The sequence below is a fragment of the Microcaecilia unicolor genome, chromosome 2 (assembly GCF_901765095.1).
Source record: "Microcaecilia unicolor chromosome 2, aMicUni1.1, whole genome shotgun sequence".
In the NCBI taxonomy this organism is placed as follows: domain Eukaryota; kingdom Metazoa; phylum Chordata; class Amphibia; order Gymnophiona; family Siphonopidae; genus Microcaecilia; species Microcaecilia unicolor.
This window is the reverse complement of record NC_044032.1, coordinates 254,784,467-254,803,632: the sequence shown is the minus strand read 5'-3', so window position 1 is coordinate 254,803,632 and position 19,166 is coordinate 254,784,467. Positions and strand designations below refer to the sequence as shown.

The 19,166-nt window shown below is 43.9% G+C and overlaps 1 protein-coding gene across 1 annotated transcript in view; it reads right to left on the bottom strand.

Annotated features, from left to right (window-relative positions):
- Window positions 1–2,631: 2,631 nt before the first annotated feature.
- The window catches only part of WDR13 (WD repeat domain 13), a 30,758-nt gene continuing 14,223 nt past the window's right edge, over window positions 2,632–19,166 (bottom strand). The window contains exons 3-9 of the mRNA XM_030193952.1: window positions 11,387–11,496; window positions 10,677–10,807; window positions 9,673–9,980; window positions 9,400–9,580; window positions 9,140–9,281; window positions 8,776–8,894; window positions 2,632–3,832 (exon numbers count right to left, since the gene is read on the bottom strand). Of these exons, the coding sequence (XP_030049812.1) occupies window positions 3,648–3,832; window positions 8,776–8,894; window positions 9,140–9,281; window positions 9,400–9,580; window positions 9,673–9,980; window positions 10,677–10,807; window positions 11,387–11,496 (1,176 nt within the window). The 3' untranslated portion in view covers window positions 2,632–3,647. The remainder of the gene's footprint in view (window positions 3,833–8,775; window positions 8,895–9,139; window positions 9,282–9,399; window positions 9,581–9,672; window positions 9,981–10,676; window positions 10,808–11,386; window positions 11,497–19,166) is intronic.

Below are 19,166 nucleotides of genomic sequence, written 5' to 3'. Positions count from 1 at the left end.
GAGATGTGCTTGATTTTAGAAAAAGTAAAAGCATTTTTATTTCTTCAGGAGATGATTTGCTTTTAGGGCTGAAATATTTGTATCTATTTATGTATGTTGCATTATTATCCACCAAGTATGTTAGATCGGTGGGCTGTAAAAAAATAATTAAATAAACCACGCTCTTAACCAGTCTGTTTCTAACAGACTAGGAACCGCAGTAGCTTAAAGGACATTATCAAATTGGCTAACAGACCACATCTAGCAACAGAGTAAATGATAGCAAACAACAACCATATGGCCCATCCTATCTGCCAAGCAGCGGCTCTACAAATTCCCATATGGAAACCAAAACCCAGTACTCTTCTCCCTTGTCCCTCAACTGACTTCTGTGCACATTACCTCCAATTCTTTCTTATAGATCGAACGGTTTTAGAGCTCTAACTACCACTTTGTGCAGGTTATTCCCAATGTTACCCTGGGTTTCAACTGTGGCTTTGTTCAGATGATTCCACTGCCTCATTTCTAGCTTTTTGCCTTTAGGGATCTCCTGTGTTTATCAAATCCATTTTTTTGAATACCACAACTGTTTTTCTTTAGCACCTTCTCTGTGAGGAAATTCAAGACATCCACCACCTTTCGCTAGGGTATAATTTATTTACATACTTGACTAGAAACCAGAATCTCATCTTATTTGCCTTCTGAGGTAGATCCCCAAACCATTTTGGTTGCCTTATTCTGAATCATCTCTAGCCTCTCTTTCTTTTTTGAGATACAGCTTCTAAAACTCAACATACTACTGCAAGTGAAGCCTCAGCAATGACCAGTACATAGGCATGATCACCTTTTTTTCTGCTGATTATGCCTCTCCCTGTATATCCCAGCATCCCTCCGCTTCTAGCTATTTGTCACATTGTTTTGGCAATCTGAGATCATTAGGCACTATTACCACAACGATAAGAATAGCCATAATGGGTTAGACCAATGGTCCATCTAGCCCAGTATCCAGCTTGCAATAATGGTCAATCCACGTCAAAAGTACCAGGCAGAAACCCAATTAGTAGCACCATTCCATGCTACCAATCCTAGGGCAAGCAGTGGCATCGCCCATGTCCATCTCAATAACAGACTATAAGCTTTTCCTCCAGGAACTTGTCCAAACCTTATTTTAAACCCAGATACACTAACCCCCGTTACCACATCCTCCGGCAGAGAGTTCCAGAGCTCAACTATTCTTTGAGTGAAAAAATAATTTCCTCCTATTTATTTTAAAAGTATTTCTGTGTAATTTCATTGATTGTCCCATCATCTTTGTACTTTTTGAAACAGTGAAAAATCGATTCACTTCTATCCATTCTACACTGCTCACCATTTTATAGACCTCAATCATCTCCCCACTCTGCTATCTCTTTTCCAAGCTGAAGAGCCCTATATCCTCTTTAGCCTTTCCTTATACAGGAGGAACTCCATCTCCTTTATCATTTTGGTTGCTCTTCTTTGAACCTTTGCATTTGTCCACATTAAATTTCATCTGCCATCTGGATGCCCAGCCTTACAGTTTAAGGTCTTCCTGCAATTTTTCACAATCCACATGTTTTGAAAACTTTGAATAGTTTTGTGTCATCTGCGAATTTAATCACCTCACTTGTTCCATTTTCCAGATCATTTATAAATATGTTAAATAACACCAGTCCCAGTACAGATGCCTGCAGCACTCCACTATTCACCCTACTCCATTGAGAAAAATGGCTATTTAACCCTACCCTCTGTTTTCTGTCCAATAACCAATTGCCTCCCATCCCATGACTTAATTTTCTCTGGAGTCTCTCATAAGGAACTTTATCAGAAGCTTTCTGAAAACCTAGATACACTACATCAATCAGCTCACCTTTAGCCACATGTTTATTTAAACTTTCAAAGAAATTAAGCCAATTGGTGAGGCAAGCTCTGTCACATTACACCATGTTTGTCTATATGTTCTTTAATTTTATTCTTTATAATAAATAGTTTCCACTATTTTCCTAAGCACTGAAGTCAGGCTTACCAGTCTGTGATTTCCCAGATCACCCCTGGAACCCTTTTAAAAAAATCGGCATTACATTTGCCACTCTCTAATCTTCGGGTACTACAAATGATTTTAATGACAGGTTACAGATCACTTAACAACAACAATCTCATGTTTGAGTTCTTTCAGTACCCTGGGATGTATGCCATCCAGTCCAGGTGATTTATCACTCTTTAATTTGTCAATTTGGCTCAGTACATCTTCCAGGTTCACCGAAATGTCTTTCAGTTCCTCCACATCGCCACCCTTGAAAACCATTTCCGTTACAGGTAGATCTCTTACATCTTCTTCCATAAAGATCAAAGCAAAGAATTTAATCTCTTCACTATTCTAGAATTGTGAAGGTGCAGGACGGTATTCACGTCACTATCTTTTACGATTCATTCGGTTCATGCTGTTTTTTTACTGTATTTTGGAAGATTCATGATTTCAGACTTACGTACATTTGTCATCTTGACTTTTAAAGAACATTGTGTAGCCCCTGACGCAGCCCTGTTGGGCGAAACACGGCCAGTGTTGGGCTGATTTGATTATTTGGTTGTCATTTAATAAACATATATTTTTTTGATTGATCTGCTTTTTTGTCCTTCCATATTCAGTGAGGATATCCTGAAAACCCAGACTGGCTAGGTTGAGAGCCCCTGGTCTGGACAATATACCTCAAAGCGACGGTAACTGGACACATAGGTATACAAAGGCCTTTTCACTTATCAGATCCCATAACAATCAAAACAGCCCAGCCCTCAGCTATGGGATTTCCAATTTGTGTGTGGGATTCATCCTGTTTGTCTGTGGAGAAAGCAAAGTTGCTTACCTGTAAAAGGGTTCATCATATATAGCAAGACAAACAACTCATACCCACCCGCCTTCCTGAGGAATGGATGCCTTAGCTTTGTATTAGACTGAGGAGACTGGTGAGGTAACAGTTGCATATGAAATCCTTTGCGTGCTCAAAAAATAAATATATTACGTCTTCAAGATACAGAATGTATTGTTCCTTTTCAGTTGGTGGGAAATAAATACAACACAAACACCTGGTTTTTTTTTCCTGAGCTCAGTAAGAGCCATTGGATGATGTTACCCACTTCTATGTCTGATTTATGCTGCCTATGGAGAATCACTGCTACAAGTAACTTCACTCTTAAGGCCAGGAGTAGAAACACCTTCAGGATGCAACCAGGCTCTGCAGTTTACAAACATAAATGAAAAAGAACAGCAGAACAAGTGAAATTAACTTGGAAAAAATGATAAACTTAGAGAAGCCACTTTGTGTTTATATTAAAACATTGAAAACAATTTTTTAAATGAAAAACACCATTATCCATTATAAATAAAGATCCAGACATACACCAAGTTACAGCGCAGACGTTTTACCCATTCTCACCACCCCAGGTGTCGAGGATTTCTCATCTTCAGTGGAGCTGTACCTTGCAACATGTAGAAATGAATCACATTTCAGATGCTGAGAAATAGGACTGTGGCCGATGCCACTATACAACAAGCACTGTTGGGGGGAGGGGGGGGGGAGAGGGGGGAAAGAATGGGGGATATCAAATATCCTTAAGTGTTAAGAGGTTGTAGTGTAGCTAGAGGGGTCAGGGAGTCACTTCTGCTCCCGCCTCCACACGATGACCATGCCTTTTGCATCACTAGAGGCCAGCAGACTCTCGTCACAGTTGAAACTCACATCAAGCACCGCTGCGCTATGACCTTGCAGCTTGTTCACGATGGCCTTCGTGGCACGTTCCACATCAAAGAAGTACACACACATGTCCTCACTTCCAGTGACTTGAGGATGAGACAAAAAAAAAAAAAAAACCACGAGTGAGACAACAGGGGTGAGAAAAAAAAAGAGCAAGTGAAGCACTGAGAACAATCAAGGCGGTAGCAAAGAAATACAACTAGAGCTTCTTAGTCTTAGGTTTTTATAAATTGTTATGCAAGTGGTTCGTTTTCCAGCTAACTAGGAATTCTTTGAGGGTACAAATAAATTGCTTTTGCAGCACAGATACTATTGTTGTGTACCTTTTCCTGTGGATTTTATCCCTATCAGGTCCTCTTTGAGAAGCCCTGTTATATTAGATTCACATCTGTCCTTTAAATAAGTACCTGTAAACAATATGTAAACTGCATTGAGCCTGCCATGAATGGGAAAGCGCGGGGTACAAATGTAACAAAAAAAAAAAAAAAAGGACAAGTTCAGCAAGTAGTGAGAACATGCTTTTACCATCTGTGTAGTTGAAACTGAAATCATTGCTGGAGGAGTACGGCTTTAGGATTGTAGTACAATCCTCAGAGCTGTCCAGACTGGATTTCTGTAATGCAATCTATCTGGTGTTAGTATGGACATGCTGTAAGGCACTGCAGATGGTACAAAATTCTGCAATTAGACTGATTTCTGAAAGTAGGTAATTTGATCATGTGTCACAATTGCTGCAGAAATTGCATTGGCTACCTGTAAAATACTGTATTATGCATAAGGTCTTGAATTTGATTTATCAGATTTTGTACTAGGAAGGCCCACAGTATTTTAAAAAATGTGATACAGTTGTGTACACCCTTGTGTCCGGTTGCTGAGAGGCACCTTTCTGTACCACCATTGCCCACATTTTGTTTTGCTGCAACGTTGGCTTGTGCCTTTTGCAGTAGCTAGCCCAAGATTATGGAATGCACTACCGGGGCATATTTGATTCTGCTCATCATTACAGCAATTTAAAAAGGTTTTGAAGACACATTTGTATGTGCAGGCCTTCTCTGATTCTTGAGCTCTATATGTCAGCTTCCTAGTTCAGGCTCTCTTGATGTATTGTCATTGAGAAGTGTGTTAAATTTGTTTTGTGTGATTTTGCCATTTTATGTATGTTTTTATTATGTAAGCTGCTTAGTCATGGGCAAGATATAAATTAAAAAAAAAACATAAATTAAGGGCTCTTCACACTAAGCAAAATTCAGTATCTCAGGTTGTATTAGGTATAAGCCATTCTGGTCAAAATTTTTGAACACAACTTTTTCATTGCTGCTCCGACTTTGTGGAACAGTTGAGCTATGCACATGCAGCCAGCTTCTCTCCTTCAGGAAACATTTATAAGGGCACCTACCTGGGTATTGGGTTCAATATGGAAAAGCAAAGATAGATACTTACCTGTAACTTGTGTTCTCTGAGGACAGCAGGCCGATTAGACTCACATCTAGGTGACGTCATCTGACGGAGCCAGGTGTGGATGCTGACTAGCAAGTACAATAGAAAAGTCTAGCAGTGTCATACCATGCATCCACTGGTGCCTTCCCGCCCAATGCATGAGCATGGGGTCCTCCAGTCAATCGAAAAAGCAAAAAGCCTGCAAACAAATTCAACTCCTAGGGGAGGTGGGAGGGTTTGTAGAAATAATTGACTATGTCCTCAGAGAACATCAGCTACAGGTAAGTATCTGTCTCACATCTGGGAATCCCTAGTTACCAAGCTCACTGAAAACAAGAAAGCTAGGATAAATTGTCTCGAAACGTCAAGACTAAAACCTCTAGCTGTGAAGGTGCAACCTGGAAAAAAATACAACAGGGCCTAGGAGGGTGGAGTTGGATTCTGGACAAAGAACAAATTATGTAGAACTGCCTGTACGAACTGACTGTTGCGTTGGGTATCATGTTCTAAACAGTAGTGGGAAGTGAATGTGTGGACTTGAAGACCACATCCAGCCTTGCAAATATCCTCTATGGAGGCTGATCTCAAGTGGGCAACTGACGCAGCCATGGCTCTGGCATTGTTAAGTCATGAAATGTCCCTCAAGATTCAGCCCAGCTTGGGCATAAGTAAAGGAGATGCAATCAGTTATTCAATTTGAAATTATGCATTTGCCGATGGCCAACTTCAATCTGTTGGTGGATCAAAAGAAATGAAAAGCAAGTGAACTGTCTATTGGCTTGAATCTGCTCAAGATAGAAGACTAAGGCTTGCTTGCAGTCTATGGTAGCCAGATGAGCACGAGGGTTTGGGGAAAATGTTGGCAGAACAACTAACTGGTTAAGATGGAACTCCAACACAACCTTGGGAAGGACCTTAGGGTGCGCGCAGAGGACTACACTGTTGTGATAAAATTTTGTATATGGTGGATGAGCTACCAGGGCCTGGAGCTCAATGAACTGCAAGCTGAAGTGACTACCACCAGAAACACTTCTTTCCAGGTCAAATACATCAGATGACAGGAATTCAGAGGCTCAAAGGAGCTTTCATCAGCTGGGAGAGGACGATGTTGAGATCTCATGACACGATGGGAAGTTTTATAGGAAGCTTTGTCAGCAACAAGCCTCTCATGAAGCGAACAACTAAAGGCTGAACAGACAGAGATGGAGTCACCTCCAATATGGTGATAAAAGCCAACTGCACCGAGATAAACTCACAGAGCTGGTTTTCAAATCAGACTCAAGAGAGGTGCAGGAGGTATTCAAGCAGTTTTTGTGCAGGGCATGAGAAGGGATCTGCCTTGCCCTCACAACCGACAGCAAATCTCTTCCACTTAAAAGAGTAACACCTCTTAGTGGAATCTTTCCTGAAAACCAGCAACATATGGGAGACACCCTCAGGCAATCCCAGGCTCTCAACTTTCAAACTGTGAGGGTCAGGGATTGTAAGTTGGTATGCAGAAAGGAACCCTCGTTCTGTGTGATGAGGGTTAGAAAACAGGGCAATCACAGATTTTTGGAAGACAAATCCAGAAGAGGAGGAAACCAGATCTGCTGCGGCCAGTAAGAAGCGATCAGAATCATGGTACCCTGATTTTGCCTGAGTTTCAGCAAAGTCTTCTGTATGAGAGGTATGGGAGGGTACACATACAGAAGACCCTCCCCCCCACTGCAGTCTGCCGTGTGACCTGAGCCTGGAGCAGAACCGACAGACTTTTGTTGAGATGAGTGGCAAAAAGATCCACTGAAAGGGTGCCCCACTCTCGGAAGATCTTCTGAGCTATACCCATGTTTAGAGACCATTATCTGCTTGTTGACACAGAACATCACAACTTGGTTGTCTGTTTGAACAAGAATAATTTGGTTCTGGAGTCTATCTCTGAAAGGCTTTACAGCATTCCAGATGGCCATGAGCTCGAGCAGACTGATGTAGAACTGAGCTTCCTAAGCAGACCACCAGCCCTGAATGTGAAGCCCATTGTAGATACGGATTATACTGAGAGAAAGGGTGCTGGGTCAATCCACTAAGAGTGCAGATTATATCATGAAGACGGTACTAATGGAAAAAGTGAGAGATGAGTGGCTGCAGCGCAGACAGCCAATGGGTGAAGGCTGTCTGTGTTTTTTTTTTTGTTAAGATTAGCGGCGATCTTTGAGGGGGGGAGGGTGGATATGTGAAACGGCAACCTCGGGGGAGGGTGGGCTTAAGAGAGGAAGCTGCGAACTCGGGGGGTTGTGTTTGAAAGAGGCGACCTTTGGGGGGGGGGGGGAATGGGGGAAGCAGCGACCTCGCTCGCGGGTGTTTGGAGAGTGGAAGAGTCGAAGTGAATAGGCGACCTTGGGGGGGGGGTGGCGAGGGGGAGGTGCGTACTTGTTTTGAAGCCTCCAAAAGTCCCTAGCAACGTGTGTGTTCGATGTGTGCTCGTCCCTCGCGTCCAACTTGATGACGTTGAGGGCGGAGCGATGCGATTGGTTGAGTGTCATTGCTCCGCCCTCGACGTCATCACGTTTGACGCGTGGGCGGGGCAGACACAAAGCGATCTCACCCCCTTCACTTTTAGAATGTTGGGTAAGTGAGGCTTCATAGAACGTTGGAGGTGCGTTTTATATAGAGAGATTTGGGTTTGAAATATATATTCTATGTACCTGACCATCTGAGATCTTTTTTGGACCTAAAGAAGTTACCCAGCTCTGAACCACCTTAGGACATTTGACTGCTGGGTGGTGTTTGGTTAAGCTTTTATTCAATGCAGTTTCATTATTTGATCTCCTTATTTGTGATATTCCACTCCTCCCTTTATGGTGAAGTGGTTAGATCCTCTCTCATAGTTTCCTTTAATTAGTTAATTAAGCAATTGTACAGTTTTATTACTTTACCTTTTATTGTTTTTAAGAAGCTTTCACTATTTTTCTTGTGCGAGTGGTCTACTTGTAATACTTGTTTAAAAATCATTAAAAAAAAGTGTCCAACAAGGCCACATTTCACCTAAGAAAGCTGCATCAGGGGTCAGTGGACATATTTAAAGCACAAGAACAGTATGAGAAGTCTTTCAATATACTTAAGCAGCTACTTTGCAGCAGCAGCAGCAGCTCCCTGCCCTTGTCTTGCAAGACTGTCTGTACTTGTTTTCTTATATGGCTTTTCTTTCCTCTCTTGCTCAACTGCATTTCTTTCATGTCATGAATAGTAGCTGGTGTTTTTTTTTTCATTCTCTCCTATAACAATGAGTGTAAACCACTTTGAAAGGCGGTATATCTTGGACTACTTTGTTTTCTGCAACTACCAGTTGTTCCTTAGTGAGAATGGTATAGGTAGAGAGCAACCAGACACAATCAGTAGGCCAAATTATCCTTATCTGTTACCACCTACTACATTGCTTTGCATTATTTATTCCTGCATACAGAAATATATGTCTAGACATACATTCAGCCATATATACAAGTATGAACAATGAACAGTGTGCACACATAAGCACAAAGATGCATGCACAAACACATACAGAAAAATGCATCCTGTCATGTACCCACGGTCAATAAGCAGCTAAAATTCTTACCAACACAGGCTCCCTGGCGGAAAGACATAAGAGGGCAAAAGATACTGCGGACAGGGTGTGAGTTTTGCTGGATCTGGAAGCTCCTCTTTAATTGAAGTGTTCCTTCATTATCAACAACCCTAGAAAGAGGTACAGAGACAAGAGTTATAAAAATAGAAGAGCTAAGAAAACCCTCATCTTTCCCCATCTGAAAAATACGAGAGAAGCAAGTACATGGAATAGAAAAACTGTCCAGAGACAGACAGACAGACACATGGGGAAGCAAAGTACATATTGTATTTTTATATATGTAAACCGTTCTGGTTTGCAGTTGCAATAAGATACGGTATATAAATTGATATAAATAAAAAAAATTCTCTCTTACCTATAGAGAAGGAGCTTGTTAACACAGGCATTGACAAGCAATGAGGGGTCACGGGCTTCCCTACTGATCCATGAGCGAGCAGAGATGTTTGTAATGGCACTGCCTTCATTCACCACCAGGCGCTTAGCCTTTGTCAATTTCCCTGCAAGCAGGAAGAAGGTGGGACTTAAGAAACAAGAACACATAATAAAGGCCAGCCCACCTACCACCACAATTTCCAACACAACAGTTCCCCCTCTTGCCCACATGCCCTGTCTCACCTGTAGCCATATCGAATAGGAAGGAGAAAATGCTGCCTCGCTCATCACCAGCCCATAGAATGCGCCCAGGGGAATCAAAGGACAGCGAGAGAACACGACCCGTCAGCTTGCTGGAACCACCTTTCACTTTCTTCCCCGTAGAAATGTTTACCACATGAATATTATGTTTACCATTGCCCACCTAAAACAGAAAAAAGAGCAAGGGTTAGGCCTGGGGCACAGAAAAACCATGGAGTATTATGAAGGAAATCGTGCAGGAGACAGGCAGCTCACCACTGTGAGATTGTTGTTCATAGGCTGGAAGGTACAGCAGAGAAGCTCTGAAGTGTCAGGATCAGGAATCTCCCGGATGCACTTGCCATCTTCAGTGGCCCAGATACGCAGTGTGGTGTCCAAAGATGTAGATACGATGACATCATTGGAAAGGGACCAAGCGAAGTCTGTCACCCCCCGGGAGTGGCCCCGCAGTATACGCACCACAGCTGGAGGTGTGGGCACTAGCTGACATACTGAGATGGTGCCATCCAGTGAGCAGCAGGCTAGCAGGTGCTTGTCATCATTGGCAAACTGCACCTTCGGCACTGAAAGCAGAAGAGAGACGCTTATTGTTTGCTAAGAGGAGGGAGAGCGCAAGCGCTACCAACAGCAGTAGGGAGGGAAAGCACTTGCACTCTTGAATCAGAGAGGCCAGAAGAGAGAGAGAGAAAAATGTAACAGTGAGACAGAGACTGCCAACCAACACTAAGAGAAAAATACAGATCAACACTGCTGAGACAGGTGGGACATTGGCCATTTCTTTGGAACAAGAAAAAGACACCAGCTTTGCTGAGATGGTGCAGGGAGCAGAACCCACCCATAAGTAGAAAAGATGATCACCTGCACTTCTGACATGGGGAAAGGGAGGACAGTCTTATCAGTCAGGCTGTGATGGGAGGGGGCAGAGAATGGGAAGCATCCATCCATGTTAAAATGGAGAGAAAAAGGAAGAGAGCATTAGTGCCACTGAGATACAAGGTGGTAGACAATTTGCACTGAAATAGCTGGGAGGGGAAGGAAGAATGTCTACATAGCTCGTGATTCCTGGCAGATTTGGAGCAATTGAAAATGAGCCACAAATCTTTAGTCACTATTGCATATGTGTTTTGGTACTAGGGAGGAACCATGCTTTAAAGAAGGCTCTCTCAAATTTGTTGACAGGGGAGGCTAGGTTGTCATGTTGTGGAGGCACTGAGGAGAACAAAACTAGCATCATTAGTGTCCCTGGTGCAATACCTTACCTGCTTCATCCACATGCTGGTCAAAGATGTGGTACATGCCTGCAAAGGCGTAGTTCTCACTCAGTGTTGTGTCGCCAGCCATGGCACGGCTGGCTTCTGCCACAGAAGTGGGCACCAAGCTGCCTGGGGGCCTGCGGCATCAAAGAACTGGATCAAAGTTGGAAGGGGTTGAAGGATTAAGGAGCCCAAGGGACTAAATCCAAACTCCTGCCACCTGTCTGTCTACAGAGATACTGCAATAGGGCTCTCTCAGTGTGCAGCTTTTTTTGCAATTCAGATAGAGGTTGTTCTGTAACCTTAGATATAATTGAGAAAAAAAGGGCTTGTGCCCTGCTCAACATGGACAGAGCTGGAAATATTCAAGGGCAAAGATTATAAATACAAAAGGTTATCTGGGTTTGTTTCTACCCTGGGACTCAAGGCTCTGGTACAGTCTACCAACAGAGCTAGCTAAGATCTCTTATCTTCCTACATACCCTGTGATAGGGCATCAACCATGACCCTGCCAATATCATTAACTACTCAATGGAGATGGGAGATCAGCTACACAGTAACTCAAGCTCCTGAAGAAAATACTTTTCAGTCCTTGTTTTCTGGCATCCCTCCTCCCCTGACACATCCCAATACCTGAAGCTGTTGATCTGACATAGAAGAAAACTATTGTCCCGAGGCATAACCAGGACTCGGCTGTCAAAGTGCAGCAGTCTCACCTCTCCTCATACACGGCACGGTTCATTTGGGCTTGAAGCTGATAGGAGCCACGGCTGACAGAGCGACGGTGACCTCGTGCGCCTTGTGACCTGGGATCTTCTTCAAAGTCCTGAGAAAATGCAGGATCGTTACTGATGGAGGACAGAATGCAGCAGAAAAAAGCACAATGGGCCCCGAAGGACAGAGTGCTGTATTTTTCTAGAGTTTTCCAGCAATACTGGAGAGCAAATAGGAGCTACTTATACAGTTTACATTACTAGATGTCTAATGGCCAGGAATAATATCCAACAAAGGTTCCACTGCAGGAGTGATTCAGAAAACACCTTTATTTGCACCACACAGAAACCTGACGCGGGGCCGTGTTTCGGCGGAACAAGCCGGTTACACTGTGTAAAAACATAAGTAACATAATAAACTAAGTATCAAAACAAGATAAAGTATAAAATATAAAATAAACTCAGACTGCTGTTAAAATACTATAAAGATAATGGGAACAATAAAAGAACAACATCAAAACATAATATGGTACACATGGTGAAATTAAGCTAAATGAATACATATACCTTAGAGTAATTCATTGCAATATAAACTTTGAATCAACATAGAGGCAAATTTTCAAAGCACTTAAACTTTGAATCAACATAGAGGCATATTTTCAAAGCACTTAAACTTACAAAGTTGCATAGCAACCTATGGAACTTTGTATGTCTAAGCGTTTTGAAAATGCGCCCCATACTGTAAAAGAGCTCAAATAAGATAAACATGAGTTAGAGGAACATCTAACATAAAACAGCTGTCATGTAGTAAAAATTATGTACAAAATCTTATATGCATAAAACATGAACCATCTGATTGGCGAGATGAAGAAACGATGTAAGTAATGAAATTATCCTGGTTTACTGCCTTTTTGCACTTTTTCCATTAGTACCGTCTTCATGATATAATCTGCACTCTTAGTGGATTGACCCAGCACCCTTTCTCTCAGTATAATCCGTATCTACAATGGTTGTTTTATTTTGTCTTATTCGTTTTCTTTTATGTGCTCTTTATCGGACCACGCTTGGACTTTTTTTTTCTGCACTTTTCACATCAAATTATTATTAGACTCCACTTGGCAATCACAAATTTACCTCTCAGTATTTGCACATCCTTCTTTTTTCACACAATTTTTCTCACACATTTATTTTTTTTAACTCAAAGTTCAGTATTTCATATGCTTTGCTGTACATTGTGTTACAGTGATCTAAACAAACATTACTGAACCAGGATAATTTCATCACTTGATAATTATTTATTCATGCTTGTATCCCAGTTTCCAAAAACAAGTTTCGGTTCAATGTGGCCTACATATAACAATTATGGGAGATTACATCGATATATAGCGATTGTTAAAATATATGGGTTACAGATTTCATTTTTATAAAATAGCGTTCTTGAGGAATGATATTGAAAAGGTAGGTTTTTAGCTCTTTTCTGAATTAAATGTAGATCATAAGTACGTAAGTATTGCCATACTGGGAAAGACCAAAGGTCCATCGAGCCCAGCATCCTGTTTCCAACAGTGGCCAATCCAGGTCACAAATACCCGGCAAGATCCCAAAAATGTACAAAACATTTTATACTGCTTATCCCAGAAATAATGCTTCTTGGGACCTTGGGGATTCAGTTCCACCATTTAGAGCCCAAGTAGCTAAAACTTGCCATGTAAATGATTTGTAGATTATGTTTTGCAGTTGGGCAGGTGTAGTAGTAGGTATCCCCTGGTTCCTGGGTTTGCACTTCTTGGTCATAATGTGATTAGGTCTAGCATGTTAGTCTGGGGACATGCCAAACAGTATTTTGAAAATAATCGTGCATGTTTTGAATATTAATCTGGCCTTGACTGGGAGCCAGTGAAGCATTCTGAGTAATGGGGTTGCTCTTTTATTTTGATTTTTTAAAATATCAATCTCGCTGCCGTGTTTTGGACAGTCTGCAACAATTTTAGTGTGTTTTCTTTGCATCCTACGTATGCAGCATTGCAGTAGTCTAGTTGGGACATTATCAGCGTCTGCACTATAAGACAATATGTTTGGGGAAATAGTCCCTGATTCTTCTCAGTTTCCATAGTGTATGGAAGCTTTTTGATATGCCCGCAGAAACCTGTTTTTCAAGAGTCAGGTCTTTTTCAATGACGATTCCCAGTAGCTTAAGTTGTGTTTCAATTGGATATGTTTGTTGATCTATTGTGAGATTTTGGTGAGTGGTTGGATTATGCAGGTCAGATAACAAGGAGTTTTGTTTTGTCTCAGTTCAATTGAAGTTTGAAAGTTGTGGCCCAATTTTCCATGAAGTCCATCCCTTTTTAACCTTGTCCAATATCTCGGTAGTGCTGTTGTTAAAGGGTATGGCGATGGTGACGTTGTCAGCGTATATGTATGGGTTAAATCCTAGTATTTCCAGTTTCCTGCCGAGTGGGGTCATCTTGACATTGAATGAAATAGGTGATATCGGGGAGCCCTGGGGTACTCCACAGGTTGAAAACTGATTGGACTTCTTGACAATATAGGATCTAGTTCTTAGAAAGCCACTGAACCAGGTCGCTACTGCTCTGTTGATTCCTATATTGTTGAGAAGGGTCAGTAGTGTTGTGTGGTCCAACCAGGTCGAAGGCGCTTGACATATCGAACTGTAGTAGTAGTATTGACTGGTCTTGACTTATTATTCTTCTGAATTTTATCATCAGGGTGGTTATGACCATCTCAGTACTATGGAGTGGTCTGAAGCCTGACCGAGAGCTGTGGAGGAGTGCGAAATACTATAGGTATTCCATTTGTTGTTGTGCTACTAGTCCCTCCATTGTTTTGGTCAGTAATGGTATTAAGACAACAGGTCTGTAGTTTGTGAGTTCATATTTCTTGCTAGTGGCATTTTTAGAGATTGGGGCGAGTATGATGTCACCCTTATCATCAGGAAAGAGACTGTTCGAGAGCATGTATTCTTTGTGTTTAGTTAGTTGGTCAATGAATCAGTCTGGTGGGTCTTTCATCATGTAGTTGGGGAAACTATCTAATAGGCAGCTGGCATATTTTGTCAGTAGTGCTTTAACTGAGCTGGTTGTAGGTATCAAAGAACGACCAGATTCTGTCAGCTTCAGTATGATCATTTTTGGTTTCACATTTAAATAGGCAATCTATGAGTGGTATTTATGTTGCTGTTATATTTGATCTTATTTCTTCATCTTACCAATCAGGTTGGGTCATGTTTTATGCATATAAAATTTTGTACATTTCCATGTGTATGTGAATAATTTTTAGTACATGACAGCTTTTAGTTCTATGTTAGATGTTCTCTAACTATACGTGTATATCTTTTTTGAGCCCTTTTACAGTATGTTGCATTGAATTACTCTACATATTCATTTAGCTTCATTTCACCATGTGTACCATATTATGTTTTGATATCATTCTTTTCTCCGAGAACAAGCAGGCTGCTTGTTCTCACAGATGGGTCAATGTCTGCGTCAGCCCAGGAAACGGCAATTTTGCAAGCAAAAATAAAAAGAATTTTCGCCCAGAGTCTTTTGGCGCGTGAAGCCCGCGCACCGTGCATGCCTACCCATCGCACGAGCATGCCCTTAATTCTTTTTTGTCCGCAACGAGGTGACAGGATTTTTTATTTATTTATTTAATTGCATTTGTATCCCACATTTTCCCACCTATTTGCGGGCTCAGTGTGCTCTCCTCGTTCTTGGCCCAGGAACAGAGTCTGACGACTATTTCTTTTATTATTTTAGTCATTTTCTTAAAAAATAATAATAATAATAATTTTCCAGTAGTTACTTTTAGTATTTTTTTATCCCTATTTAAGTTTACTTTCTTTTCGACTCGACCAGCCTTTAAGCCGCGCGGTCGGGTTTTCTCCCTTTTTGTGCCCTTCCCTTTTTTGGCACAATCGCGTTGTTTGATTTTGCCAAATCCATTTTTCCTTCCATGTCATCGAAGACCCCAGCGGCTTCAAACGTTGTACTCGGTGCAACCAGACCATCTCAGGTACCAATAGCCAAGCCTGGTGTATCCAGTGCCTTGGGCCCGACCATAGCCCAGCCACTTGTAGTCTGTGTCTTCGTATGAAGAAACGGACAAACGTCTCGATAAGCCCAACGTGAAAAGCTTTTTTGGGCTTGGTCCGGTCCTTCGACATTGGTACCGAGGTCGTCGTTGTCGACATAGACAGGAGCATCGACGTCGGGAGCAGAGGTAATGGCTGCTGAGAGACTAACTCGTGCTGGGAGCAGTGCGGCATCAAGTGGGTCTCCAGCCGTCTCGAGGCCTCCTGTTATGCAGGTCCCCCGGGACCGACCTGCGTCGGACCCAGCCCTGAGGAGGCGTGAGGATTCCACGTCCTCATCGGTACCGAGGAGTCTCGATGACAGGTGTCGAGCGAAGGCAAAGAAGCACAGTCATTGATCTCCTTCGACACACGGTGCCGGGAGCTCCGTGATGTCGAGGGAATCGGCGCCGAGAGGATCGCTCCCCCTCTATACAGGAGGTGCCGATGTGTCGGTCTCCTAGCAGCCCAGTACCTGCTCCCGAGCCTTAACAGAGTCTGCCACCGGCTGCTCCACCGACCCCCCCAGCCTTGTCCGACGGCAGCTCTCGACGAACGCATCAGGGCCCTGCCTTCAGAGCTTCTAGAAGGATTGCTGCGTCAGTCTGCTTCGGTGTCGGGGGTGCTTGTGCCTTCCGTGCCGTCTGCTGCAGCGGCATCTGGCCCTTCACCTGTGGTGAGGTCCCCGACCTTGGTGCCACCTGCGGCATCGGCTGCCACCCAGATCGACTCCCCTTCAACGTCAGTGGAGGAAGCCTCACCGCAGTCCAGGCGGGCATCGACTTCTCGACATTGCCAGAGGACATTGTTCCTCGGAGTCGAGGCAGGCTCAGTCTCGGATTGCCCTGAGAGAAGTCTTGTCTGATACTGAAGAGGAGCATTCGTTAGAGGAAGAGGAAGATCCCAGGTACTTTTCTTCTGATGAGTCCTATGGGATTCCCTCTGAACCTTCCCCTCCACCAGAAAGGAGACTTTCTCCACCGGAGAGTGTCCTTTACCTCCTTTGTCTGGGAAATGGCTACGGCTATTCCTTTCCCTATGGAGGTTGTGGATGAACCCAGGGCTGAGATGCTCGAGGTCCTGGATTATCCTTCTCCACCTAGAGAGGCTGTAACGGCTCCTTTGCATAACGTACTGAAGGAAGTCCTTATGCAAAACTGGTGATTCCCTCTATCTAACCCCGTGATCCCGAAAAAAACTGAATCTCAGTATCAGATCCACTGAACCTGGATTGATGAAGTCTCAGCTACCTCACAATTCCATGGTGGTGGACTCCGCCCTCAAAAGAGCCAAGAATACTAAAGACTATGCCTCGGCACCTCCAGGCAAAGAAGCTAGGACCTTGGATTCTTTTGAGAGGAAGATGTATCAGGCCGCTATGCTCGCCGTCAGGATCCAGTCATGCCAGCTCTTCACGAGAATCCACTTGCGGAACTCGGTAAGGCAACTGTCCAGCTTGGTTGACGCACTCCCTCCGGAGCACGCAGAGCCTTTTCGCCAGGTGGTCAGGCAGCAGAAGGCGTGTCGAAAGTTCCTGCCCAGGGGTACATTCGACACTTTTGATGTAGCATCCAGGATCGCTGCTCAAGGTATAGTGATGCGCAGACTCTCATAGCTGCATGTCTCTAACTAGGATCATTCGGTCCAGCAGCGGATGGTGGATGTTCCTTGCCGGGGGGGATAACCTTTTTGGTGAGAAAGTAAAGGATCTAGTTGACCAGATCAAGAAGCATAATAATGCTATGGATTCTCTCTCCCACCGGGCGTCTTCTCCTATTACCTCCTCATCTAGGAGGTATTTTTTTGGGGGGAAAAGGAGTGCTCCCTATTCCTATCCCAGGCGTAGGTACATTCCTGCTTCTCGGCACCCTGCCCAGGCTCAGTTCCAGTGCGCTCGTTCTCGTCAACAGCGTGCACCTAAGGCCACTGTAGCTCCCCAGCAAAAGCAAGGGACGGGCTTTTGACTGGCTCCAGCTCAGCATAGCCTCAGTAAAAGTGTCCGTACCGGACGACTTGCCGGTTGGGGGGAAGTTGATATTTTTTCACCAAAGGTGGCCTCTCATAACCTCCGACCGGTGGGTTCTTCAAATAGTCCGGTTAGGATACACCCTCAATCTGGAATCCAAAACTCCAAATTGCCCGGGAGCTCATTCTTACAGCTCCCAGCACAAACAGGTACTTGCAAAGGAACTCTCCGCCCTTCTACAGGCCCAAGCAGTCGAACCTGTTCCACCAGGGGAAGAAGGGCTAGGATTCTATTCCAGGTACTTCCTTATGCAAAAGAAAACAGGGGGGGGGGGGATGCGTCCTATCCTAGACTTGAGGGCCCTGAACAAATTTCTAGTCCGAAAAAAGTTCAGGATGGTTTCCCTGGGCACCCCATGATTCAAGAAAACTATTAACTATGCTCTCTGGACTTAAAGGATGCTTTCACACACATCTCGATACTTCCAGCTCACAGGAGGTATCTTCGATTTCGGCTGGGAACACAGCACTTTCAGTACTGTGTACTGCCCTTTAGTCTGGCGTCTATGACCAGAGTTTTTACAAAGTGCCTAGCGGTAGTCGCAGCATCGCTCCGCAGGCTGGGGGTGTATGCGTTCCCTTATCTTGACAATTGGTTAGTGAAGAGCACCTCGGAGGCAGGCGCTCTACAGTCCATGCGAATGACTATTCAGGTGCTAGAGCTACTGGGGTTCGTGATCAATTACTCCAAGTCCCACCTCACCCCAGTTCAAAAGTTGGAATTCATTGGAGCTCTGTTGAATACAAAGACAGCTGGAGCTTATCTTCCCGAGGCAACCTCCTGTCCCTAGTGTCCACAGCTTGAGCGTCTCAACAGATCATGGCTCGGTAGATGTTGAGACTTCTGGGGCACAAAGCTTCCACAGTTCATGTAACTCCCGTGACACGTCTACACATGAGATCAGCTCAATGGAATCTAGCTTCCCAGTGGTGTCAAGCTGCGGGGGATCTAGAGGATCTGATCCAACTGTCCACCGACTTTCGGAATTCCTTCAGTGGTGGATGATTCGATCCAATTTGACCTTGGGACGTCCATTCCAAATTCCTCCGCCACAAAAAGTGCTGACGACGGATGCATCTCTCCTGGGGTGGGGAGCTCATGTAGATGGACTTCACACTCCAGGAGCTTGGTCCTTTCAGGAAAAAGGTCTTAAGATCAATCTCCTGGAATTGCAAGCGATCTGGAACGCTCTAAAGGCTTTCAGAGATCGGCTGTCCAACCAAATAATTTTGATTCAGACAGACAATCAGGTTGCCATGTATTACACCAACAAGCAGGGGGGGCACCAGATCTCGCCCTCTGTGTCAGGAAGCCGTCCAGATGTGGCTTTGGGCACGCCGTCATGGCATGCTTCTCCAAGTCACTTATCTGGCAGGCGTAAACAACAGTCTGGCCGACAGGATGTGCAGGATAATACAACCTCACGAGTGGTCACTGAACATGGGCGTAGCCTGCAAGATCTTCAGAGCGTGAGGCACCCCCTCGGTGGATCTTTTTGCAACTCAGATCAATCACAAGGTCCCTCAGTTCTGTTCCAAGCTTCAGGCCCACGACAGACTAGCATCAGATGCCTTTCTCCTTCATTGGGGAACGGGTCTCCTGTATGCCTATCCTCCCATACCTCTTGTAGGGAAGATTTTGCTGAAACTCAAACAAGACTGCGG